We start from the raw sequence: 27,764 nt of genomic DNA, 5'->3' as shown, positions 1-27,764 counted from the left end.
CCTCCCTCTCCTCAGTCACATGAGTCTTGCTCATGCTGTGGCCGCTACTGTCCCATCCCCCTTGCCTAGCAAAGGTAAGACACAGATGGAACCTTCGGAAATTTCGTCTACAAAGCACTCTGTTTCAGGGTGGACAAAAGCACGACTCCGGCCCACTATGCCTCAAAATGACGTCCTGTCGTTTGGGGGAGCTCGGGAAATGATCTGTCACACATGATGTGTGGCGCCTGTGACGGCCCTGGGCCAGGATGGACGGTGAGCATCCTGTCATCTGCATAGTGAGGGACGTGGGATGGCTCTGGGGTCTTTTGCTGACAAGGGAAATTTAAAAGGTGCTGGGAGAGCACCTGTTTTGTGTCGGACTACTTAGTTTCAATCAATCAATCTTGAAAGAGATTCTCCATTTTCCTTCGCACTGACAGGGTGAAAGGGCGGATGAGCGCCATGAATGCGGCATCATTTCAAAGCGGATGGAGGACAGGGGAGAAAGGGAGGAGGAAGGGGGACGATTTGAAGTACCTGAGCCCACTTCCATGCATTAGACTTAATGTTTTATTCACTCAGCAGCTTGCCTCTGCTTGTTGAGTACTGAAATCTAGATGGACCATCATGTGCCTTCTAGGATGAAGTGGTTAATTTGGAATCACTCCGCAGCACCCCTGCTTCTGTGGATGGGGGAGGCGGTCCCTTCACTGTCACCTTTAATCTTGGCAAATTAAGAACAATCTGGGAGTGGCAGGGGAAGGACAGGGAAAGTCCAGATTAAGGACTGAGAGAGTGGGTCACATGCTTGAATTTATGTGGGTTCCCTACCTCCTGGCCCCTGTCCTGCACAGGACACGACTCACTGTCTGCTTCCGAGAACGATCCGGATTCGTCGCTGGAGTTGGTTCCATAAGACTGCTCACATTTAATTTGGGGTCGGACTGGGTTGTACATCCCGTCTCCCATCAGGCCTGGTTCCTGATGTTCTGTGGCAAGGAACTTGGCTCCCTGGGAACAGGGCGAGGAGGAGAACTCACAGAGAGGGAGGCTGCAGGGTGAGCCCCCGCTCCCGTCCTCTGCGTAGGAATAGGAGGAGCACGAGCTGGAGGTCCTGGTCCTGGTCTCCAAGGGTGGCGAGCGAGGGCAGACTTTGATTGGCACCGGGCAGCTGGTGTTGGGCCGCATCCTTCCTGGCAAGTGGTCAGCCATCAGCCCACCGTGGGAGTAGGCCTGTGAGCTGGGGAGGGACTGGCCAGCCCCCACCCACAGACCCTTTGGCACCGGCTCAGAGAGGTCTTTGTCCAAACTGCTCACCCCAGAGTAGGAGTGCACCGAGGTGCTCACTTGGTCACAAGCGCTGGAGGAGAAGATCACGCTCCTCCGGTCCAGCTCTCCCTCCTGTTTACAGAGAGCCTCCAACCCAGGCCCCCTGAGGGGCGACCCCATCGTGAAGCTGGGCATGTCCTTCTGGCCCACATGGGGCTGTCCGTAATTCCCTGTGAAAGGGGTGTAGTCAGTTTTAAGGTCACCCTGAGTGATCCCCTTGTCAAAAGGGCAGGCTGGACTCCTGGCAAAGTGCTGCTGGGATGTACTGGGCAGGCCGGACAGCTCCACGCTTTTCGCTATGCTGAACAGAGACCGGAGGCAGGAGGGCGAGGACGTGCTCCGGGACCTCTCCAGGCAGGCGGCCCCCGCCGCGGCGGCCGGGCCGGGGGCGGGGCTGGGCTGCTTCCGGTCCATCTCCACGTCCCCGGCTCTGTCCTTGGCGTCGGGCTCATCTCCGGACAGGCAGAGCGTGATGCTCTCTTCCTCGTTCTCTTCACTGGGCGGCTCGCTCTTAATCTGCCCCATGGCAAGCCCCGGCTTGAGGCTGCTGCCAGAGTTATCTTCACTGAATGTGCTTGCAAAACCTGAGGTACTGTGTGATGACGCATTGTAGACATTCTTGGTACATGCAAGCTGGTATTTCTTGTATCGGGGGTACTGCGTTAACGCGTCCTTTTCCGAGCTCTCCTTGGTGTCGGTGGGCACGTCGGTCTCGGGCAGCAAGGTTTCCTCCTTCTCTGCCGCCGGGACGGCAGTGGCCTCAAAGCTGATGGGGTCTGGAAGCGTCTGGTCCCTGGGGCAAGCAGTCCTGGCCGTCTCGGAATCCATGGTCTCCTCCTCCTCCTCCTCCTCCTCTCCCGCGGAGTTCTCCCGGTCGTCGTGCGGGCGCTGGCACGCAGCGTCCTTCCGGCACACGAACAGGCCATCCTCGCTGCTCAGGAGCTGGGTCTGCAGGAAGCTGAAGCAGGAGTCCTCCAGGTTGTGCATGCGCAGGAACTCCGCGCAGCGGATGACCTCGCGGATGTTTTCTCTGCTGAGTAACAGCTTGGCAGTGTAAGCAAACTGTAACAGCGGCCCAAAGCCCCTGGCCGTGACCTGCAAAACAAACAGGGAAATTGCCAACGTTACCATCAGCGCCGCTATTGTCCCGAATCCCTCAACTGAAGCAAGATAACCAGACAGTGCTAACGTCCCAGAATAAAGACTGCAAAGGAGCAGTTAATCTTGTACTGGGTCAGCAGTGATGCTGCTTCCAATAATTAGTGCCTGTCTCGTGCACGCCACTGCTGTACTTCATCACAGCCCAAGCGGAATTGAAAATCACCAGGGTCAAGTGGCTAAACAAGATGACAACGGGTCCAGTGTTTACACTAATGAAATATCTTGGCAAAAATGCACGGTGACAATGGGAAGCCTATTAATTTCCCTCCCAGTCAGGCCTGTTGAGAGCCATTCTACACAAGGAGCTGCTCGAGCAGCTCACTTGAGCCAAAGACAGCATTATCGTTTTTTGTCATCCACAAAATTGGCAACACGACCCTGTTAAAAACTCAAAGTCCGTGAGGTTGCAGAAATAGTTTTTCCTCATTCACTTACAATGTTAAAAGAAACATTAAAAACAACTGTTGTGTTCCTCCACCATGGTTTCTACTTGGGGCTTTCCGGCATCATGTCATACCTGATCTTATAGTGACACCAGTGATGATGACAAGCAAAAGCAATGTTCTCACCAAAAAAATTAACTGCTAGCCCATAATGAATGGGGGTTACAGAGCTAAACAATCTGGCTGTCATTTAAATGGCTGAAGCTGCTGAATGGCACAGGACATGGGCTATTCCTTCCCTAATTATTGGCAGCAGCTTTGCCATGCAGCTGTCTTTTTTCCTGGTAAATCTTCAGGGGCTAAGCCTACTGTCATTTGCTGCTTATCCATTATATTTTACACAGACTGAAAATGTGCTATTTATGCACAGCTTGCACACACACAAACACACTCGTGAGCCCACACAATGACTTAAACAATTAAGAACATGTTGCCTAAGGCCATTGGTTTTTCAGATGGAAATAGATTAAACTCGTGGGTGTTCAGGGTGGGCTTCCTTACCCCGCTTGTAAAGCCAAGCATCCTCCAGGTTCTTGCAAGCACTGCTGACCCCACAGGAAAGGGGGGGGCGGGTCTATGAATCAAGTGCACAAATCAAGTAGAAATCATGGAGTCCTAGCTGGAAGCTATGGTAACAATGATCAAAAGTTTCAGCTGAGGGAATGAGTGCAGAGCAAGAGGAACTGGCAAGCTTTGCAGCTGATGGCTGTGTGTATGAAATTTCCTGTAACACACAGAGCCGACACTCTTGCAAGGACCTGTGTCTGTTGTTCAAGATCCAACTTCTTAAATTGGACATTAACTCCTTTGGGAGCCCTCTCCAATCCTTTCAGAGAGAACGAATGACACTGTCCTCTCAGCTACCACAGCCAGATGACAAAATGTCCTGGATTCTCCAGGGTAGCACTGGTTTTACAGGATTGCATTCTGTCCAGTAGAGGAAATTTTTTAGACATCTAACTGAATGGGATTTTAATTATTATTATTTTTGAACTCCTAACCTCTAGCAATCCGCCTGCCTCGGCCTCCCAGAGTGCTAGGATTACAGGCGTGAGCCACCGCGCCCGGCCTGTTATTATTTTTGAAGTGCCTAAATAAAATTCCAAATTAAAAAAATTCTGTCAGATATCTTTTCCAGAGATGTTTGGTTAAAAAAACAAAAAATCATGACTGCAACATTACAGTTCTACAGTTCTACACAGGCAATCACTGCTGTCTCCCTTTTAGTATACCTAATTGTGTTTGTTTTTACCGTAAGACAGCAAGCTCCTTCGGATCAGGGATGGTTTTATTTTATTTTTTATTTTTGGAGACAGAGTCTTGCTTTGTCATCCCGAGTAGAATGCAGTGGCAGGCGTCACTGTAGCTTGCAACCTCAAACTCCTGGGCTCAAACAATCCTCCTGCCTCAACCTCCTGAGTAGCTGGGACTACGGGCGCGCACCACTGTGCCTGCTGATTTTTCTATTTTTAGTAGAGATGGGGTCTTCACTCTTGCTCAGCCTGGTTTCAAACTCCTGAGCTCAATCTATCCTCCTGCCTCGGCCTCCCAGAGTGCTAGCATTACAGCACCTGGCCCAGGGATGGTTTCATCTCTCTTTGTAACCCTGCATCTAATCTAACTTGGAGTCTCTAACATGGCAGATACTTGATAAAAGCTTGTACGTTACTGAATATGTCATAAGTCTAACTGCACCCCTAACATACTACTACTGTGTACAGAAGGTGATAACACAGTCTATTTAGAGGGTGTTGTCTCAAGTTACATTTGGAGCAAGGCATTGTGTAAACCAACCAACCAAGCCCAAGCAAAAGCAGACAAGTAAGAATCCTTGTCTTGTTCTGTAGGGCCAGCATTAAAAAGGAGCTCATCTAACCTATACTTTTGTGCCCTGCTAAGCTGACATGGTAACAGATTTAGCAAGTAGTACCTACTATATCTGTTTTGTGTACTTTTCTCCGAGGAACATTTAAAAAAAAGTGAGAAAGTGTGTATTTCTAGGTAACTAAAGAAGGTGGTAAGACTGTCACATGACCTATTCCTTCATTGCTACACGGATCCACCACAAAGAGAGAGACGGCAGAGTTGACCCTCACAAGGCTACTATGCTACTGGGCAATTTGCCAGGTGCTGAGTGAGTAGATAAGACACATCTTGAATTTTGGCAAATGTGCTCACTTATATGGGAAATGTGGGAAACTGATCTCAGTGCTGTTTATACTTTTCATACAGTTCTCAAACTCTCATCCTCATCACTATTTCTCCATTTTTATTTGGCAGGGGGTGGCGTAGGCCTAGCATCAGGGGAAGGGAGCGCTGGTTGCTCTGGATCTGCTGCCCCTGACCGGAGCTGCTGCCCCGGTATTTCTGGTTTATTTTGATGCTATTGGTCTCACTGAGCCTCATTCCTATCCCTCACCATGGCTCTCTTAAAGAAAACTTCTCAAGAAGCCAGGGACACTCATGGGACCTTTAGATCAGGGAGCAGTGCTTGGTGTCACCATCAGCCACATGCTGCAGGGAGCTAGAGAAGGCATCACCGCTCAGGGAAGGGTGACGCTGAGAAGTCTCCACAACACAAATCAACAACACCTCTCAGATCACAGACCCTTTGGGCTTAGGAAACATGCTAAACTTGAAATGGTCATCATAGGTCACGAAAGAGTCATGCATGATTTAAAAAAAAATTTGGTTTGTAAACTGTCAATCAAGCCCAAGGGCAGAGGAAACAGTGTCCTTATCATGAAAGTTCAACAGCCCATACTAGCCCTTTTCTCACATTAATTTAAGTCCTGCTTTGTCATATTCAATTCTGCAAAATTTTGCTCAGCTTCTATGTGCAAAGCTTTGTCTAGTGAGTCACAGTTGCCATTTACCAAGCATTTCCTAGCATCCAGCGCTGTGCTAACTGGCTCTTGTAACACCTGGCATGATTGCCTCTGTTTTGCAAACAAGGAAACTCAGAAGCAGGGAGGTGAAGGAATTTATCCAGAGTCACAGAGCTAATAAGTGGAAAGGTGCGAATTTGACCCAAGTCCAGTTCTGATTCTTCCTCCTGTGCTAAGTGCTGTGAGAGACACAGCCCTGTGGCTCAAAAAACCTACCATTTAGCTTGGCAGAAGAGGCATGAACAATGAAAAGTCAATTATTAAGTAAAAATGGAAGTGAACAATGAAAGGGCCACTGCGAAATTTTATGACTAGTTGTCAACTGAGAGATCAAGACAAGTTCAGGAGAGGAGGAGATGTTGAGGTGTGGGGCCCCTTGAACACTCATACCAGGACACCTGGCGTGTCCACTCTAGGTTGAGGTTTGCTTTGGTACACTGGGTACCTTCTGAACTGCCACTGGGATTCCTCCCAGGAACCCATCTCTGGTGTACCTTCAGGCAGTGGTAATAGCTCCAAATATACAAAACAGCAAGCAAGTGCCTATCATTTCCGCCAGCCAGCGTTAAAACAGGCAGAGGCTTCCTAAATATTGGTTCAGTCTCCATCTTGAGAAGCTTGCACTGTTTGCTCATTTTCAGGAACCATTAAAACTCACTCATTGTTCTCAGAAGGCAAATTCCAGGCACCAATGTGAAGTTATACGTTCATGAAACTGTGACCACAAGTCTGCACTATTACTTACTTTTTGTTCTTAACAAATAAGGCTCTAATAATGGAAAAAAATAAGAGGGGGTGGGAGGTGGAGAATCACACACAAAACTAATGGCCCATAAAATCACACACAAAACTAATGGTATTTTAAAAAGTAATGATCATAGAGTTAAAGTGGAATGAAGTGGCTAGAAATAGCAGACCTGTTCCTTTTCACTGCTGTTAATGGAGCTGCATCCCACTGCTCCAAGGAAAGCAGACATGTCTAGGCTAAGATCCACAGGTCAGGAGTGGTCTAAAGGTATGATCAACCTCAAACTTTTTAAACAGGGGGAAGAAGAGATAAAAGAAAATCAAAAGAAAAAAAAAGGTATGATCAACAAATGCAAAATACAATATTAGGGACAATCTGGGATAACAGTCTTGCATTCTGCACGAAAATATTGTGGGTGGCTCATTTCAAAGAGCGTTTTTTCATCATGCTTAAGTACATAACTACCTGGTCCCATAACGTGCAATACAGATGAGACTGGGTCACACACTGGGAGCAGAATGGAGTGTGCCACGAGGGGCTGAGACCTGGAAGAAGGCAGGAAGTAACACCTCCCTTGTTCTCTGACTGCTCCCTAGGAGGGGATGACCTCAGCCAACAGTTGGCACACATGAGTTAGTTCAGCCCTGAAAAAAAAGGCCAGGCTGCCAAACTCATGTGCAATGGTGTGAGTCCACGTGTCAACACTATGTTAAAAATCTGACCCGTTGAAACTATGACCCTTAACCCATTACTCCTTTGGGTTCTGATGTATCATCTCTGCACTGCTAATGAAAGGAAGGTGGACTGATGAAAACTCAGCTGGTAAGAGGACGGGGCTGGGTGCTGCTTGCAGAGCTGGGGAGCTCACTCTTTCACGAGGAATCCACTTTGCTGCTGGACAGAGCGTACGATAGGAAACTTCTACCAAGTTTCACCTCTGGACTATGACAGGGATCAGGCAGTCAGCCTTCAGGGATACATCAAAATAGGTTTGGGAATTTTTATGAGCCTTGGAACATCATTCTTGGAACATCACATAAGCCATGTGATTAATTAAGCCTCCCCAGTTGGTCTTGGCAGTATATACACGTGGCTGCAGCACTGCGCCCAGCAGAAGGCCGATCGGAGGAGTCGGGGGATCTACTGACTGCTCCCTAGGAGAGGGGTGTCCCTTACAAAATATGAAAACTTGGACCTTCAGCAATCCAGGTACGCTTTCCTGATGAAGCTGAATCTCTCACACACTGCAGGGACTGGGAAGATGAAGGTAACAAACCCATGCTCATGGGCTTTTTAAAACCCTGGGGCCATTGACCAACCCTCTGGGATGTATTGCACAGCAAGGCACTTGTCAAATGAAGAAAACAAGGCTGGTGAAAACTCTTCCTTTCCACTCCCACATACACTGCATACCACTCCACATGATGAAGACTGATTTAGCGATGAGACATCGCTTCTAATCTTAATTTATTTTCTATACTTAATACCCATATTATCACATTTTTCTCCCCTACACAGCATGCTATACAAGCATACTACATTTGTTAAATTAACTAACCTCACTATTTCAACAAAGCTTCTGGTTATTTTAGTATTCACTTTTATTTTTAGAGATGTGTTCTTGCTCTGTCACCCAGTCTGGATAGTAGCATGATCGTAGCTCACTGTAACCTAACCTCTAACTCCTGGGTTCAAGTGATCCTCCCGCCTCTGCCTCCCGAGTAGCTAGGACTACAGGTGTGTGCCACCATGCCTGGCTAATATTTTTTAAAATTTTTTGTAGAGATGGGGGTCTCACCATGTTGCTCAGGTTGGTCTTGAACTCCTGGCCTCAAACAATCCTCCCATTTCAGCCTTCCAGAGCACTGAGATTACAGGCATGAGCCACCATACCTGGCCTTATTTTAGTATTCATTTTAGATAAAGATAGAGCCAATCTTGTTTTCCATACCCAAGGCAACATCAAAATAAATAAACATTGAATTTGACTTATACATATGAGTATATAATTTCATATAGTGTGTATTTTTTTCTTTTTGCTAAAGAACATCACTAGCTGTGCTAGTGAATAGGCTTAAAACATAAATTATTTTTTTCTCCTCTGTGCAGGCTTGAATTTAGCTCTGCAGCCACAATGTTAAAGTCCCTCTCCTATTTGTAAATGTGCCCTGAGACTCTATCTGATCATTTAGTCACTTAACTATTTTTTGTTTGCCCATTCTTTTCATTTTCCGGCCATGTACTGGGCACTCACTGTGTACTATGCAAGGCCTGGGGGAACCAGCCGTCTTGGATTCAAGTCCCAGCTCTACTCCCTACCAGCTGTATAACGTGGGCTGGCTACTTAACCTTTCTGTGCTTCGGTTTCTCCAACTGTAAGATGGGTACTGACAGTACCTTTGGAACAGGATCTGGCATTGAGTAACAACTATTATTTTTGTTGTTATTACAAATATGAATAAAATACCATCTTTTTCTACAAGGAGCTAATGGGGTGACCAGGGAGATAGATGTTCAATATAAATGTTTACAACATCATGTAAGTAAGGTAACAGAAGTATTCTCAGGATGCCAGGGAGGACAGAGCTGGGGGTAACTAACTGCTGAGGACATCGGTGTAAGGCTGCCTACACCTTGAGGGCTGAGTTGAAGTTCATCTGAATACGTAAAAGAAGGGCTTGGCTCATTCTCTCATCTCCTTCAGGCTTTTCCTCAAATGACATTTTCTCAATGAGGCGTTGCCTGGCCCTCCATTCACGATTGCCCTACCCTGCTCCCAACACGAGACTGGCTACCTGATTTGCAGGGCACAGTGCAAAATGCAAATGTGGGCCTTTTGCTCAGAGATTATTAAGAATTTTAGGAAAGTGAGAGCAGGACATTAAACCAAGTGTAGAGGCCTTCTGAGCCCGGGGTGTTGTACAATTAATTGTATAAGCTATGCGCCTATGAAGCCAGCTGAAATGGACTCCTTAGTTTTGGGGGGGGTGGTGATGGCATCTCAGGGCAGAGGTCAAACAGTGGAATTCTACTTGAGTTAAACTCCAAAGGCTCACTGGCAGGGCTCCTTGGATTAGCATTGTAGGTCAGGGGTAGGATCATGGGTATCTTTGGGCAGTAAAACACGGCCAGACCACCAAGGTACTTTTTGATTGATTTAAAAAAAAAAAAAAAGAAAATCATGTAGGTTCAGTGAACAGAGATGTGACTTGAGTCATGATTCCACACTCCTTGCAATCAATTCCCAGGACTCTTGAGGGAGAACCCCACAACTCACACTTTTGCTATGGTTTTTCCTATCACAGGGTTTGCAGAAACATACATCTTCTAGTTTTTCCTAAATCAAGACTTAATACAAACTTTTATTTTTTTTCAGATAGAGTCTGACTCTCTTGCCTGGGCTAGAGTGCCATGGCATCAGCCTAGCTCACAGCAACCTCAAACTCCTGGGCTTAAGCGATCTTCTTGCCTCAGCCTCCCAGGTAGCTGGGACTACAGGCATGCACCACCATGCCTGGCTAATTTTTTCTATATATATTAGTTGTCCAATTAATTTCTTTCTATTTTTAGTAGAGATGGGGTCTCGCTCTTGTTCAGACTGGTTTCGAACTCCTGACCTTGAGCTATCCTCCCGCCTTGGCCTCCCAGAGTGCTAGGATTACAGGCATGAGCTACCATGCCCGGCCAATACAAATTTTTTTAAATTAAAAAAACCCAAGAAACCTCTTAACAAAAAATCATTTAGAACCTGTTCAGACCAGAATCAAATCTACTACATATCTGTCTCTGTGTGTGTGTATTTCTGTAATACTATTTTAATACGAACATAACAGGAAAATCTAAATAATTCTGACCATCTACTTTCTTTGACTTCTAATATTTAATTTTAGTTTGACATTATAAACTCATGTGCTGGTTGTTGACTACCATCTCTCAGTCTCACACCCACCCTTGTTTTATTACCCTCTGCAGGGCTGAGTCTGGGAGTTTACTAACTCCATTTCCTAGTGCTTTTGCTGTTGACTTATTATTGGATTCTGCCAATAAAGGGCACTGCTGGGAGCTCAGAAGGTGGGAGGAGTGAAGAAGCTGTGGCTCCTTCTGCTTCTTCTCTTTGCTTTCCTTCCCTGGTGGTGTGTTCTGGAAGTGGCTGTACCCCGACTCCCTGGAGGCGGCTCTCTCCTCCATAGAAGCAGCTCCTGAGGCATCAGCCCCTCCTGGGTGCTCACAGCTCCCTGTAATCCCCTCCAGCCCTGGGCGAGGTAGACACTTCCTGAGGTCATTAATTGTTGGGTTAAATCTCCTTCCCTTTTCTGTTCTTCCAGTTTTCTAACACCTATGTAACCAATTTCCTGTCTTATACCCCCTTTATTTGAAACACCTGGCGTGGTTTCTGTTTCCCTGACTTAATCATCCATTTTACAGACAAGGAGGCCAAAGCCCAGAAAGGCGAAGGGATTTACCCAAAGTCACATGGCTGGTCAGCCAGGGCTTCACTCAAGTCTTCTGACCTCAGAGTTCAACTCTCACACTCCTTTCCTATCTGTTGCTGTTTCTCTGAAGTGAGCCAGAGAAGAAATGCTATTTCATATGGAAACACATTATTGTAAGTTTTATAGACACTCTCTAAAATATTCTGTTTATACAGCTCTGTCTAAAGGTGTCTGGCCAGCTGGATGTGGTATGTCCTCGGGTATGAGGAAGGGTGAATCTCATACTTGGTTCTATTGTCATGGACATGGTTCAGATTCCAGTGCCTAGATTCCTCCTGGAGAATGAAGATAATGGGGCAATGTACCTCTCCTGATCAGTGAAACTCTACAAATCCTAGGAAGCCCTTAGAATCTAGAAGATGAAGCAGAAATGTCTTTCTGGTGGTGAGCCACATGGCACCAAAGCTTTGTTCCAGATTAGAAAGTCAGATAAAGATGATGTCTATCAAAACCACAATGAGATATCACTTATCCCAGTGAGAATGGCCTTTATCAAAAAGTCCCAAAACGATAAATGTTGGCGTGGATGCGTAGAGATAGGAACACTCCTACACTGCTGGTGAGACTGCAAACTAGTTCAACCTCCATGGAAAGCAATGTGGAGATACTTCAAAGAGACACAAGTAGATCTACCATTTGATCCAGCAATCCCATTACTGGGCATCTACCCAAAAGAACAAAAGACATTCTATAAAAAAGACATTTGCACTCAAATGTTTATAGCAGCACAATTCACAATTGCAAAGATGTGGAAACAACCCAAGTGCCCATCAACATATGAGTGGATTAATAAAATGTGGTATATGTATACAAAAAACAATGGTGATATAGCACCTCTTGTATTATCCTGGATAAAGCTGGAACCCATTCTACTAACTGAAGTATCCCAAGAATGGAAAAACAAGCACCACATGTACTCACCATCAAATTGGTATTCACTGATCAACACTTAAGTGCACATATAGCAATAACATTCATCGGTTGCTGGGGAGATGAGAGAAGGGAGGAAGGGATGGGTATATACACACATAACGGGTGGGGTACACACTGTCTAGGGGATGGACACGCTTGAAGCTATGACTTGGGTGGGGCAAGGGCACAATATGTAACCTAAACATTTGTACCCCCGTAACATGCTGAAATAAAATTTTTTTTTTTTTTAAAAAGATGATGTCTAGAGGGAAGATTATGTGTCCCCTACCTGGGCTGGTTGGCTCAGAATTATCACAGAGCTATATAACAGCTGAGACTAGCCCTTAGGTATTTCTTCTTCTTTTTAAAAATTATTTTTTGTTATTTTTACTTTAAATTTTCCCTTAGGTATTTCTTTGGTTGTTTCAAGGTTGATGAAAACAGGAGAAGAGGCAGTGAACATTCATTATTGTCTTTCTTGAGGACTGGCAACACTTCGGGTCTGTGGAACCTCCATTTCAACTGGGTGGTTTTACCCCTTCACCTCACTTCCTTCATGTGTGGCATTCGCTATTTTCTCATTCAGGTATAGATGGTTATATTTCCCGGGTAAGTGACAGGCAAAAGTCATATATGATATAAATACAAAGAACTATATTCGTATTTACTCTAAAAGCATACAATGAAAACAGAAAAATCTCCCTCCCGAAAGCTTATATAATGAAGTTCACGGAATAATTTTTAAAAATCCAATTTCAGTATAAGTGTAGATACTAAAATAGATATAAAATAGTAGTAACTTTTTACGTTTTTCAGTGTAAAATGAAAGCGAAAAGCATCCCACTCACTGGTAATGAAGTGGTAAAACCTGCATAAAGGTTTATGGTTTCATTTGAAAAACCACCTCCAAAAGAAAATTATTTTCAAGAAGAAGATTTAGAAAAAATTACCTAATTTCCATTTTAAATGACCCTCTCCTCATTCAGGAAACCAATGATGTTCCTAGACCAGAAATTTCTTGAGTCAAGGTCTGGTTTCACCCCTTGGACCCCATCTAGTCATTTCAAACCAACCATCAACCACTTGATCTTCAACTAGAAAATACAAAACATTTTTAAAGGCTTCCAGTGATGCTAAGTTCAGTCTTTTATTACAGCCATCTGATGGTTCTTCATATTAAGCCAAAATTCTCATCCCTGAAACTTAACCAGTAGGGAGTCCCAAGGCTCTCCTTGTTGCTCTCTTCTGAACCATCTTGAGTGTTACTACAATCCCATAGGATGAATGGATTGGATCAATGCTCCGATCGTCAATATGGAGGACAGACTATCACCTCTCGTAGACTAGATACATTTTTTCTAGTAATGCTAAGATTTATTTCACTGTCACTTATTTACTTACAATTAATATCTCTGAGCTCTTTCTGCCCTGTACATGCTATTGATAAGCCATGTGTCCATCTTAACTTTGCAAAATCAAATTTCTGACCTGAGAGCGTATACTTGTCCAGATATTTAGAAATTGTTCCTATTATAGAATTGTTCTTGGGCCAGGCACGGTGGCTCATGCCTGTAATCCCAGCACTCTGGGAGGCCGAGGAGGGAGGATCACTCAAGATCAGGAGTTCAAGACCAGCCTGAGCAAGAGCGAGACTCCGCCTCTACCAAAAATAGAAAGAAATTGATTGGCCAACTAAAAATATATGGAAAAAATGAGCCGGGCATGGTGGTGCATGCCTACGTAGTCCCAGCTACTCGGGAGGCTGAAGCAGAAGGATTGCTTGTGCCCAAGAGTTTGAGGTTGCTGTGAGCTAGGCTGACCACACAGCACTCTAGCCTGGGCAACTGAGTGAGACTGTCTCAAAAAAAAGAAATTGTTCTTTAGTCAAACTTTTAAAGATACACCTTATTCCTTTTAAAAACAAACAAACAAACAAACAATGATGCCATTTCTGATCTTCAGTCTTTTGATGTTTTCCTGGGCTCCATAATTCCTCAAAGATTTGACCACAGCAAGTTGTACTCTATCATATCTAACTTTTTTTCCTGTAGTTTGTGGGCTTTACTTTATCCAGTCTGGGAGCTTGGGTGTTTTCTTTTTGTTCACCTACCTGGGGGGTTGCCATTCTCTTCTCCAAATTTTTCTCACTTTTTAGTCTAAAGGTCATTGCTCTTAACACACAATGTAAAAGTAAGTTTGGGCTCTCTGCCATCCTCAGTACTACACGTGGTCAGCCCCACGAAGCAGCTGTTGGTTTTCTCATCTTCTTGCTCCAAAGAAAATAATACATTCATTTTCCTTTTCTGTGGTCCTCTTTGAAAAGTCTCCCACTCATTTTTGGCTTGAATTTTCTTGAACCTGTTTTTGTGGTTCTATACATCCTCTATAGTTGTTCATGTTTTTCAACTGCTTAAAATAATACTCTGAATGAAACACAGAGCTGCTGGCGTAATTACCCCCACTTTGATGAAAAAAGGGTCCTCATCTGAACTTTGTTTTGGGCATTCCTAGCCCTCCTGAATCATCTTTCCCCACCTACACATAATTTCTACATTTCTCTTATTTAAATAGAAAACACTTTTGAATGTCTTGACCCCAAAGAAAACTCCTGTAAGAAAATATAGGGAGAAGCTTCATGACACTGGACTTGGTAATGATTTCCTGGATATGATGCCCAAAACACAGGAAACAAAAGCAAAAATAGACAAATGGGACTATATAAAACTTAGAAACTTTTGTGTATCACAGCAATCAATGAATTGAAGAGAAAATCAATAAATAGGAGAAAATATTTGCAAACTATCCATCCAACAAGGTATTCATAACAGGAATATATAAAAAACTTAACAGCAAAAAACCCAAATGATCTGATTAACCTAAATAGACATTTGTCAAACAAAGACATACAATACAAACAGCCAATGGGTATATGAAAAAATGGTTAACATCACTAATTATTAGGGAAATGCAAATAAAAATCTCAATGAGATATCATCTCACACCAGTGAGAATGGCTATTATCAAAAAGACAAAAAATAACAAATGCTGGGTAGAACGCAGAGAAAGGGGAATGCTCATACACTTTGGGAATATAAATTAGTACAGCCATTACAGAAAAGAGTATAGAGATTTCTCAAAATACTAAAAATAGAACTATTACATGATCCAGCAATCCTACTTCTGGGTAAATATCCAAAAGAAAGGAAATCAGTACAACAAGGAGATATTTGCATTCACATGTTTATTGCAGCACAATTCACTACAGCCAAGATATAGAATCAATGTAAGTACCCATTCATCAATGGATAAATGGATAAAAAAAATTAGGTATATATACACAATGGAATATTATTCAGCTATTAAAAAGAATGAAGTCCTGTCATTTGCATTGACACAGGTAGAACTGGAGGTCATTATATTTAAAGTGAAATAAGCCAGGCACAGAAAGACAAATATTGGTATTCATATGTGGGAGCTAAAAAAGTGGATCTCATGGAGGTAGATAGTAGAATGGTGGCTGGGAAGGGAAAAGGGGAGAGGAGATTAAGAGAAGTTTGTTAAGGGGTACAAAAATACAGTTAGATAGAATACTGTATTCAATACTACAGTAGGGAAATTATAGGTAACAATAATTTATTGTATATTTCAAAATAGCTAGAAGAGAAGCATTGTAATGTTTCCAACACAAAGAAAAGATAAATGTTTGAGGTGATGAATATCTCAATTACCCAGATTTGATCATTACATACTGTATACAGATTTCAAAATATCGTATGTATCCTCAAAATATGTATAACTATAATATTATATGTCAATAAAAAAAGAAAAAACCTTTTGTGCATCAAAGGACACAACAGAGTGAAAAGGCAACTTGTGCAATGGGAGAAAATATTTGCAAATCATATATATGATAAGGGGATAACATCTAGACTATTTAAAAAACTCCTAAAAATCAACAACAAAATATAAAATAATGCAATTTAAAAATGGGCAAAGGACATGAATAGACATTCTGTAAAGACATACAAATAGCCAAAAAGCATATAAAAAAAGATGCTCAACATAATAATTATCAGAGAAATGCAAATTAAAACCATAATGAGATTTCACCTTACACCTATTAGGATAGCTACTATAAAAAACAAAACAAAACAAAACAGGAGTTCGAAACCAGTCTGAGCAACAGCAAGACCCCATCTCTACTAAACAACAACAACAAAAAAAAATAGAAAGAAATTAATTGGCCAACTAAAAATATATAGAAAAAAATTAGCCAGGCATGGTGGCGCATGCCTATAGTCCCAGCTACTCGGGAGGCTGAGGCAGAAGGACTGCATGATCCCAGGAGTTTGAGGTTGCTGTGAGCTAGGCTGACCACACAGCCCTCTAGCCTGGGCAACAGAGCGAGACTCTGTCTCAAAAACAAAAACAAAAACTCAGAAAATAACAAGTGATAGTGAGGATGTGGAGAAATTGGAACCCTTGTGTAGTATTGATGGGATTGCAAAATGGTGCAACTATAATGGATAACAGTATGAAGGTTTCTCAAAAAATGAAATAAAACTACCATATGACCCAGAAATCTCACTTCTGGGTATATATTCAAAATAATCCAAAGGAAGATCTTGAAGAGCTATTTGCACACCCATGTTCCTAGCAGCACTATTCATAATAGCCAAGAGGTAGAAGCAACCTGAATTTCCATTGATGGCTGAATGAATAAACACAAATGTGGAAGATACATACAATGGAATATTATTCAGCTTTAAAAAGGAAGAAAGTCCTGTCACATGTTACAACATAGATGAACCTTGAGGACATTATGTTAAATGAAATGAATCAGACAGTCACAAAAAGATAAATAGTGTATGATTCCACTTATATGATGTATTTAAAAGTAGTCAGATTCATAGAAACAGAAAGTAGAATGATGTTTTTCAGGAGCTGAGGGGAGGGGGAAAAAGGAGTTGTTTAATAAGCATAGAGTTTTAGCTTTCCAAGATGAAAAAGTTCTGGAGATCTGTTTCCCAACTATGTAGATACACTTAATACTACTGAACTGTACAAATAAACATGATTAAGATGGTAAATTTTATGTTATGTGCCTTTAAAATCACAATAAAAAAGGTCTTTAAATATTTTGATCTGTGAAAAATCTTCTCTTGGACTGTCATATTCTTTATCTATTTCTTCCAAAGGATCCTTTAGAAGATCATTTTAAGAATCTTCTCAGCCATACACTTGTCAATTCCCTTGGTAGTCAGATTAGGACCCAAATGGCAGTTCTACCCTTGCATCCTCTACTCTCAGAAAGGTGAAACTGCCAGTGTGGCAAATCACTCAGGTATTCTGCCATTAGTTGAAGAGAATTCTAGTAGCTGTTCATGCAGTCAGAGTTCTACACCATGCCTTTCCTTTGCCCTAATTTTGTAAGTGGAAATAGAAACATGGAACCTGTGATTGCCCTCACTTTGTGACCCATGATGAGCTACAGCAGTATCAATTTTGTTCCTCTCTCTTCTCAGCTCCTCCCAGTGCTCTGCAGGGGCCTCCTGCCCTTTATTTCTGGACTTGCTTACGGAGCTTCTGGACAGAATTTTTGCTCTGCTTTTCTTTCTAGTGGTTCCATTTTTTATTTGAATATGCAATTCCTTCCCATAGCCATATTTCAAAGTGACGTCCTTTTGCTCACAAGGTTATTTGGGTTACCTAATAAATTCTATTTATCGCTCTGGCAATAATCTCCAATTCAATTTTCTAATTAATCCTGTTTCACCCATGGATAGACACTGGAGACTAAAAGCATTGCTTCTGTCTTTCCCTTCTCCTTGGTTTATCTCATGATTCACCAAATATTTCACTTTCCTATCAATGTCAAACTTGTTGGCTTCTGCCATAATTGGTGTCATGAGTTTAACAAGATATTCATTTACCTCCCACCCCGTTCCACACTTTCAGTTTAAAGCATGTACCTTGTGCTCCAGAGGTTCTCAATAACTATTAGTTGAACTGAATTGAGCTAGCCCTAGTAATGCCCGCTGGGGTAGGCAGACAATTTGAGTCCCTCTTTCACATGACAATCCATCACATATTTGAAGACATCTGTCGTGCCTGGTTAGGGAATTTTTTTTTCTTCAAGAACTGAAGTCATATTTTCCGTCTGAAATCAAAACTGAAGAACTGACAGATCACACGTCTCTTATGGAAAATGTTATTTTCTCCTTGTCTTTTGGAAGCAAGTGGGTTGACACTTCACTAATGCTCCAATGGCCATGAGAACCCAGTGCCACCAAGAGAGGACCACTGGTCTTTAGTGGGAAAGGCACTCTGACTTTGACAATTGCTGTCATTTGTCCCTTTTGTTTGCAAAATAAAAATAAATAGGGATATGCTGAAGAAATGTGGATTATACACTTGAAAGGCTTTTAAGAGACAAACACTAACAATTCTGAAAATATATGTATCAGCTTCTCAAGCAGAGCCCTTTCCTTTGCAATAGTAGTGGGTGTTACTGTGGCTTACAGAAGGAACAAAGCGACAGAGTTTGCCTTATCAGCATGGTTTATACAACAGCAGTGATAGTATTTCTACGATCTTCAATTTCTTTCATCTAAGTCCTTTGCTAACCACCATATAACAGAAGCTGAGATGTGCTGACTGGGCTACTCAAGGCTGCACAATAATACAGTCAGGCGGGGTAAAATCCTATATGGAAACCAGACTTTTTGCCAAAGGGACTGTACACTTTTGATTTCTCCTCCCTTCTCGTGTTCCCAGAATGGGCTCTGCCAATGGAGAACAGTTAATGCTGATGCAATGCAGGCACCATCTGTGCTCTGCGAGGATTTAAACAGCGGCCATTAACACAAAACCCCATATGTGAATGGGACGATGGCTGCCCCGGAGCTACAGGACTCCCAGATAGAAGGAACAGCTCCGTAGCTCTCAGGGCTGCAGAAATTATTATGACACAACACCCACACCCCTGGAGTGGAGCATGAAGTCAGGTTTGTCACTCGGCCACTTCTCCTGCCCCCCTTAATTGAGTTCAAATCTTTTTCTAGCTGCGATTCCTGTCTTCCAAGGGAGGGGATGAAAAGGGAGCTGATGCCATCCATCAGCATGGCCACAGTTGCCATTTTTGCCTGGATCTATAGGGCTCATGTCCTGTATCCTTCCCACAGCCTTCCTGGGGACACCAGAGCTCCAGGCTTGCAAATGACATCAACTGGGACTGGGAGCAAGCCTTTTCAGGGACCGCTCGAGTGGTGTGTCCAGGACTTCAGGTTGCTGGGGCATGAAGGCAGGGTCCTATTTTTGACAATGATGTCATCTCTGGCAGCAGCAGAGCTGCCAAGGTGGGGCGGAAGACATTTCTAACAATGACTGGTTGGCTGTGTCCAGTTTCTGTGGGGCTGAAACACACTTTTCACGCTGACTCGGGGATGGTGAGAAAAGAAAATAAGTCACAGGTGCATCCAAAGTGTACCTTGGAGGCTGTTCTGGGACATCTATTTTGAATGTGGCTTGGAACTGTTATGAAAGAGCTCTTTACTTATAGCTCCTAATTGGGAAAACACCTTTTCCACTATAAATAAAGATATCCAAACATCTTGAAAACGAACTGGTTTTTGACAAATACCAACTCTCAAGAACACCAGGTGTTCTTGTTTTGGGTGAATCAAACTATTTTTGAGCATACCTTTAAGGATGTGAGTTAAAGTACCTACAGTACCTGGGGGTGTTCCAGTATTTTGATGGAGTTTTCGTCACTGAAGTTGAAAATCAGAAACCTAAGAAACCGTAATGAAAAACAAGCTCGCCAGTTCCCTCGCACTATTACAGCAGGAAATATCTGGTTCATGGGAGGGAGGATTCATAGAGCTCATCCACAGTAGTTTAACAACACCTTTCCAGAGCAGTACAGCTTTGAAAACCTCAGCTAAGCTAGCAGGTGTCTGGATGGCATCGTCATTTCTTTCTTTAACAAGCGTGGGAGGCCAGGGCTTAAGAATCTCTAGGTAGAGTCACCATTGTGGTAAAAATACAGACAGTCAAAGCAAAAGGGAATACTAATACTGCTTTTCTATCCACTTGTCTGCTTACGAACTCTCCTCTTTGTTGATACCATCTCTCCTCTCTCCTGCACCTCCATGATCTCTCTGGATAGTCAATCAAAGGGGGCTACAGCATTTCTGAGTGGACCATGTTTCAAGTAGCAACTTCTTGCTTTAGAAAGCAAACTTAATTCTCTTGTGCCCAGCCCTCCAAATTTACCCCAAATCTACTCCCTTTTCAGTCTCATCTCTTGGTATCCTCCTTAGCCAGACTCCCAGCCTTTCCCCTGGCTGTGGCATTTGCTCCAGCTGTGCCACTGACTGGATGCATCCCTGACTCTGCTTCAGCAGTTCCAACTGTACCCATGAAAGCTGTGGAGGAGAGGGAAGGTGGTGTCCACCAGTACAGCATGAAAGGGAAACCCTTTGCAAAGGAGGTGGCGAATAAACCACCCTCCCTTCTCTCACCTGAACAATAGGCCATGCTTACAGGCTACCAGCCCTGGCATTTAATCATGTGAATGCTGTTTTGCATTGTTATCTGAATATTCGACTGACTGTGCCTGTCTTGATTAGAAATTCCTCAAAGTCAAGGACCACGTCTTACACTTCTCATGTGCCTATTGCACGAATTCTAATAAAATCTGTTAAATACCTGCATTGTGATGAAGAGTTTGTTATTTTTTTTTTAAGAGGGTAATAATATTATGCATTTTGAAAGAATTAACAAAAGGTCACATTTTCATGTCAACTGGGTGATACCATATTCAAGCAAGGTCAAATAACAGGAAATCATTAGATCACAGAGAAGTGCTAAAGCCATGAGTATTTTTGTGCACATATGAAATATCGTGTGTAACATAAGATGTTACTGAATAATTAATGCAACACATTTACTTGAGCATTTACTGTGTTGGGTGCTGAAGTAAACTTGGAAGAAGCAAAAAACACAGTTTTACCCTGGAGTGACTCACAATGTACCAATGGTATATAAAGCAGGTGGAGAACAATTAGATGCTAACCTATCCGCTGTTGAGACTCTTGGTGCCACAAAAGATGAGACATGAGAAATAAAAAAAAAAAAAAAAAAAAAAAAAGATGAGACATGAGGGTGACAGGAGGCTGACAGCCCCATACTTTGATGGGAGCAGGTAAGAGACAGAGAGTACCAGAACCGACACGAGTCAGTCTGTGCCCTCCAAATACCATGATCCTGACCTTAGCAAATGTCAAAAACAGCCTCCTGGAAAGGCTAGGAAAGGCTCTTCCATAAACACTTAGGATTAACAGGCGTCTCTCCCTGAGAGAGAAACCAGTGCCCCCCACCCCTGAATGAAGCTTCAACGGGCCCCTAAAAGGAACGACACGTTAGAGAGAGCGCTGATCCGCTGGGAAGAGGCCGCCAGTGCATGGAAAGCCGTGGAGCAGAACAGATGGGACAGGACACACGCAGCATCCCTGTCGGAGCCGCAGGATGGAGAGAAAAGCCCGCAAGCTGGCTTGAAAATGAAGGCGGGGAGGGTTACGTGCGTGAGCAAAACTCGTTCCTCCTTAACCTGCTAAGCTAGAATCAGAGCGTTTTAGATTGGTGGTGGTAGTGGGGGAATTCTCTTCCAGATCAGCTTGAAAAAATAAAAACCGTCTTTTACACCAAAGTAGGAAAGATGACATAGTTAGCATGTATTTCAGAAACTCAAATGGGAAAAAAATATAAAAAGTACACAGGTAAAATTATTAAATGTCTAAGAAGTGACTGCAACGGGACAAAGAAGGTGGGCAGGTTCAGGGTTCAGAGGACACAGAAGGCCAAGGAGGCCCTGTGCCCAGTAAGGACAGGGTCATCCGGCCACCCAAGGCAGGGCTCGCACTGCCCATTCTCCAAGCTTGTGTTCCTGAAGCGAAGCACTGCCACGGCCAGGCAGTGAAGACCATTCCACATCCTGACTCTTGGCAGGAGAAGGTAGAGTTTGCACCTCACCATGGTCACAGACCAGACATCAGAACACTTTATCTGGCATATGGAAGGAACAGAATGTCAAAGGGGTTTATTACTGCACCTGACCAGATAATGAGGCAATTAGCACTATTAACAGATCGGGCACATTCATACATGCATTTGTCTATCTCCAGGGAGGCATATTTGCAAAAATGTAGTATCAAGTGCTTTTTATTATAATGGTTTTTTTTTTTTTCTACAGAGCATTTCATTTCTCAAAAATGATATCAGGCACATTTCTTTTCTGCACTAGTAAGGCCGTTTCACACTTGGTCAAGCCAAGTGCAAGAAGGGCATTGGTTTCTGGTCGCCCACGGATCCTACAGGAAGCACTGCTGTGCTGGCTGGCTTCTTTGTTCACACGCCCAGGTCCCCACCTGGGTGGTGCAATGTTCTAGGAACATGATCTGGCTGAAAGACAGAAAAGACCAGGAGAGGGAGCACAAGCACACAAGATATTTATATATTTGGGCTGTAGGGAAAGTCACAGAAAGAGAGTGAGGCAAAGAGAAGCAAATGGCCTCAAAAAATATACATGGGATCTGAATGGTGTACTTTTTAGGAGTTAAAAAAAAAACAAACAGAATTTGAAACCTGTTGTGTGTTCATCACATAAAATAAATTTTTACCTTATTATAATGAATACAGACCTTAAAGGCCATTTTATTTGTTATTATTTGTCCTAGATGATAATATTGCTTTATGAACTGTCAATTCTGCCAGCAATTCATAACCCCTTATAGCTGGCCCCCTTCCCTAAGCGCGTCAGTTCACCTTTGCCGCACAGAGACGCGGGAGGAAGCCCAGGACAAGGCAGCGAGACCAGGCATTCTCCCCCACAGGGAATTCACAATATGGGATGTCCCTGGTGACCACTCTTGCCACCTAGGCTCCAATCACTTTATTCTCTTAACAAATGCATATGTGGCCACTTTCCACAGGTCCACAGAGTCTTAGGTGCTGTGGTGATAAAACAACAAAGACAAAGGAAAGGGTGGCTGGTCTGAGAGGCTCTAGGCTCATGGGACAGAGACAAGTCAACAAAGCCTGACACGAGCTGTAGTGGCGCAAGTGCAGCTGCTGGCAGAAGGGCACCTCACTCTGAGGAAGTCACCTACAGGCTGCAGCCGAGGCCGGATCAGCCAGGGTTTGGGTGGGAAGTGATTCCAGAAGGAAGAAAAGAGCAGTGCAGGGACACAAGAGAAAACGCAGCACACAGCATGGCGTGGCAGGAGGATGGCGGTCGGCGTGGGGGCACAGACGACACAGAGAGGGAAGCAGGTGGCCAGGCCAGGAAGCCCCTTCCACATCACACTGAGGAGGCTGGCTGGCCGCGGGGCGTCACCGGAGGCTGTCAAGCAGGAGAGTATTAGGAGATTACTCTGCCTGCATTTGGGAAATAGCCTGGACAGGTGACAAGCCAGTCACAGAAGTCCGGGCAAGCCCCACCCATGGCAGAAACACAGGCAGTGGTGCTGGGAGGGGCAATGTAGACAGATCAGAGAGGACTTTGGGGCAAGAGTTGGTGATAGGTGAGCACAGCCCAGTCAAGACTGAGAACGACTGAAAAAGTTGCTTCTAACTCATTAAGAAAAGCCACCACCTGGATACCCCATTGGCAAAAATAAGGTTCCAGGCAGAAGCCACATGGGATACCTTACCATGTGTTGTTACAATAGGAATCATGTAAAGGTTCACAGGTGTACCCAAGGCAGTTTAGGTTCCAGAGTCACAGATCAGTGAGAAGGGCTCGGAATTCTGTAGCTTAGAGCTTTCTTTGAGGGGACACCATCGTCAGTAAATTTTGAGCTACTGTCTGGTAGGACTTTTACAAACAGCAAACTTGCCCAACAAGTCATTCTGGTCTGGCAGTGAGAAAGAGGTGCAAGCTCTTATAGGTTGTGAGGGTATGTTTTTGTTTTTTTAAATAAAGGTTCATGGAAGTTAGATGAACTAGTATAATGTAAGATAATCTTGAATATAGCCACAGTCAGAGATGGGGAGAAGGCAGAGGAAAGGCAACCTTCCTCCCAGGCCCCATTTGTTGATTTTTATGATAATCATGGAACAATCAACCAGCTCTCCGGCTAGGGTCTCCACTTGGGCCTCTGGAAGCTTCTTCCATCATCACTGGAGTGGACTTCAAACTGCAAAGTAGACTTGCCAACTCTGACTCTCCTGCCTCCCTCTTCTAAAGACCCCTGTGATGACACTGAACCCAACTGGATAATTCAGGATACTCTCCCCGTCTCAAGATCCTTAACGTAATCACATCTGCAAGGTCCCTCTTGCCCCATAAGGTAACACGTTCCCCGGATTCAGGGACAATACCAGGATGTGGACATTTTGGGAGCCAGTGTTCTGCCGACCACGCTGGGTTATAAAATCTATGTAGCTGGTTTCCTAGAGGAGGCTTATACCCTCAATGCCTCCAAATTGAGGCCCCAGAGGAATGCAGGTTCTTAGGTAAGTTTAAGTAGCCTAGACATTAAGGCATAAATTGAGGAAAGCCATTAATGGATAAAGTGAAAGAAAAATAACAAAAACTTATTTCAGATTTCAGATATTCTCTCTTTGCTATCACTTTACATTTCAATATTTTCTGCTTCTTTTCCATTATTTCTTGTGTAAAGGCAAATTTCTAATGCTGGGTTCGTGGTGACTTCTGTGTGGCACAGGGACATCTTGAACTAGAGCTAGAGATACTCGCTGAGTCTTCCAACCCACAGCTGACTGCTTTGTGGCCCTGGAACTCATTTTCCCACCTGTTAAAAACACCGGCACATGCATCCTTAACGAGTATTACTGTTGTGACTGGGGTTAAAAACATGGGCTGTGGCAGGGGTCCTGAAACTTTTTAAACAGGGGGCCAGTTCACTGTCCCTCAGACCGTTGGAGAGTGCGTACTGTGGGCCCGGGAGGAGTCGGCTGCTAAGCAGGACAGGCAGCGGTGGCAAAAACACCTGGTGGGCTGGATAAATGTCCTTGGCGGGTGGCATGTGGCCCACGGGCTGTAGTTTGAGGATGCCTGGGCTGTGGAGTCAGGCTCCCTGGTCTTAAATCTAGCCTTTTCTGCTTAGGAGCTGACCTTTTGGCAAGTTAATTAACCTCTCTTGCCTCAGTTTCCTCATTTTGCATATGTAGATAAAAACAGTAGCGATCCCATAGTGTCAATGAGTTAAACATGTAAAGTGCATAGGGCACTGCTGGGCACACAGTGAATGCTCAATAAAAGTTATTTTTTAAATCATCATCACCACTAAATCAGACACAAGAAATACACAAAAGATAAAACACAGCTCTTTTTCTTAATGCTGGGTCAGATGATTTTTAACACAAAGGTTTTATGATTCTCAATATATCACAAGAGGAAAAAGTCCCTGACGTCCTCACTTCTCATGCATCATGCTGCGTTAGCTAGATCTTTAAGCATCATTCCTCGCTGCCAATTAAAGGGCACCAAGTCAAAGTTGATATGTAAAAATTACTGTCCATTATCACCTGCTGGCCTCGCTAATAAATCTTAACTTAATTAAGCATGTGTATCTTTTCAGTGGAACAGAGTATAAGGAACACTAAAGTATGTGGGCTCCAGTTTGTTTACAACAGTCCCTTAAGAAAGCTCAGTGCATAATTGCATGCCGACAAATACAAATGCTGTAATTTTCTTGGATCAAAGGTCATATTCAAAAAGCAGACACATACATATCTATACTAGTAGTAGCTTTTAAAGCAAGTTCTACAGGGTCCAATAAGTCAGTTTTGAGAGTAGGGCTTCAAATAGCTCTCTTCCACTTGAAATCTCAAGTGTGGAAAGTGGAGTGGATGTATGTTTTACTGAAAGAGTCTGCAATAGAAAAGAGAGTACACTCACAGCTGTAGCAAGCCAGGATGAATTCATACAGTGCATTTTAAATCAGACTCGAAATTGACTTGTACTAGCCATTGAAAAAAAATCCCATTGATTTTGGGCTTCCTGACGACGTTTTCTGGGGAAGGCAGACCTGAGAGCCAAGCATAGCTTTGGATGCAGATTTCTTCTTTTACTTTCAAAAGAATTTGAAGAGGCAGAAACTGCTAATGGAATACAGGAATAAAAAGGAATATTACATTTCCACTTGCTAGCAACTATCTTGGTATTGAACTCCACTGATTTTGTTCTGTCCTCATGGCTGAAATCCCTCCACCTTATTATTACCTTTTTAGATAGAGTTTAACAACTTCCATTTTTTTCTTTGTCTTTTTTCTTTCTTCAATTCAAAACATTTCTGCAAAACAGTGTTCCCATTAAAAAAAAACTCTGTAAATCCCTCAGCCTTCTTCTTTTGTTCCTGTTATATTGAAATCTTTGTAATTTTGCTCAAATTATTATTAATACTTTCATATTCACTTGGCTCACAGCAGGTACTCAATAAAGTTGGTTTTTTCTCCTTTCTTTCTTTGCTTGGTCCTTCTCTGGTAATGTACTTCTTCATTAAATTTTTGGTTTACAAACCACTTGTTAAATAAATGGCTCCAAGAGCCTTCTTCAGAGTCTACCTCACTTACTGGGAAGCTAAGCCCAAACAAAGATAACTCTCCTAAGACATTTTGCAAATGGAAAGGTTGCAGAGAAAAACAAAGTCCCCCTTATCTAAATGAAGTGCTTTTGTTCTCATTTCAGATCTGGTTGGCAGAAGGGAAATATCATCTTTCAGAGGTCCCAGTGAAATATTTGACAAGATATGTGAAATGTTTTTCTTCATTTGGGCTGCTTTTTTCATAATACAGTCTATGTGTTTTAGGAGATAAACAAGGTCAATTCAATTGATCAAACACTGTTTCAGCGAGAGAAACACATACATAAAAATGTTCACACTCTCTCTACCAGTTACAAAAACACTGAATCTAATTTAGAATCACAAGAGCTAGGAAATTAAGAGTTAATACTTAAACCCCATCCTTAATTCATCTTGTCATGCCTGAGTATCACTTCTCCTATAGCAAGCAAGATCACCCACTGTTCTGAGGCCACTAGACAGAGAATGAAATCAGCTAGAACATTACCGTGTCACAAGGAGGGAATTAGGGATGAGCTCAGAGAACCAGCTTGGGTGCTCTTTGTATGCAAGAGCGGGATGGGAGAGAAAGAGAGGAAGACAAAAATAAGAAGAGTAAAGCACTCAGGCACATTAACAGCAGGTGAGCTCCTGCCTGCTTCTATCCTCTTACTCCCACCTCACTACTGCCTTAGGGGGCATCTTCAAGGCAGAGGCTGGCTGCTGGTGTCATTACAGCAGCCCGGCAGCCCAGGCTATTAGCAGTCTAAACTCCCAAACAAACTTGAAAGAGTATCTGAACCACAATGATCAACAAACCTGAAAGAACATCTGAACCACAACGATCATAGCCGATAAAATGCTATGGTCACTTTTTCCTGCAATTATGTATGTGGGCAGGAAAAGGGGGGGCTTCTCTTCTACCCACCTCAAATGCCCCTTGGTTTTCCTTATTTTAGGAATGGCTTGAATGACTGCTCTTTTGACAACACTATGGGTCACATACCTGCTACAAAGAAACAATCACACTTTATCTTCATCCCGAATCATGAATTTAATTTTTAACCTAATAACGCAGCAGGAAATCATGTGTTTAGCCCGTCTGATCACGGAATTCATGAAATCTGTTACCAAAAAGAAAAACTCATGGCACTATCTCAGGGCAATAACAGATTTTAAGAGGGAATCATCCCACTTTCCACTGATGCCTTGTTGGC

The 27,764-nt window shown here is 43.3% G+C and overlaps 1 protein-coding gene across 3 annotated transcripts in view; it reads right to left on the bottom strand.

The window, feature by feature from the left end:
- BACH2 (BACH transcriptional regulator 2) overlaps nucleotides 1–27,764 on the bottom strand; it is a 333,757-nt gene that overhangs the window by 21,073 nt on the left and 284,920 nt on the right. For all 3 annotated transcript variants that reach the window (XM_012750877.2, XM_076003110.1, XM_012750878.3), the window contains one exon: nucleotides 814–2,406. In XM_012750877.2, coding sequence (XP_012606331.2) covers nucleotides 814–2,406 — 1,593 coding nt within the window. The remainder of the gene's footprint in view (nucleotides 1–813; nucleotides 2,407–27,764) is intronic.

The sequence above is a fragment of the Microcebus murinus genome, chromosome 5 (genome assembly GCF_040939455.1).
Source record: "Microcebus murinus isolate Inina chromosome 5, M.murinus_Inina_mat1.0, whole genome shotgun sequence".
In the NCBI taxonomy this organism is placed as follows: Eukaryota; Metazoa; Chordata; class Mammalia; order Primates; family Cheirogaleidae; genus Microcebus; species Microcebus murinus.
The sequence above is the reverse complement of the archived record's forward strand: the minus strand, read 5'-3'. Positions and strand labels throughout refer to the sequence as shown.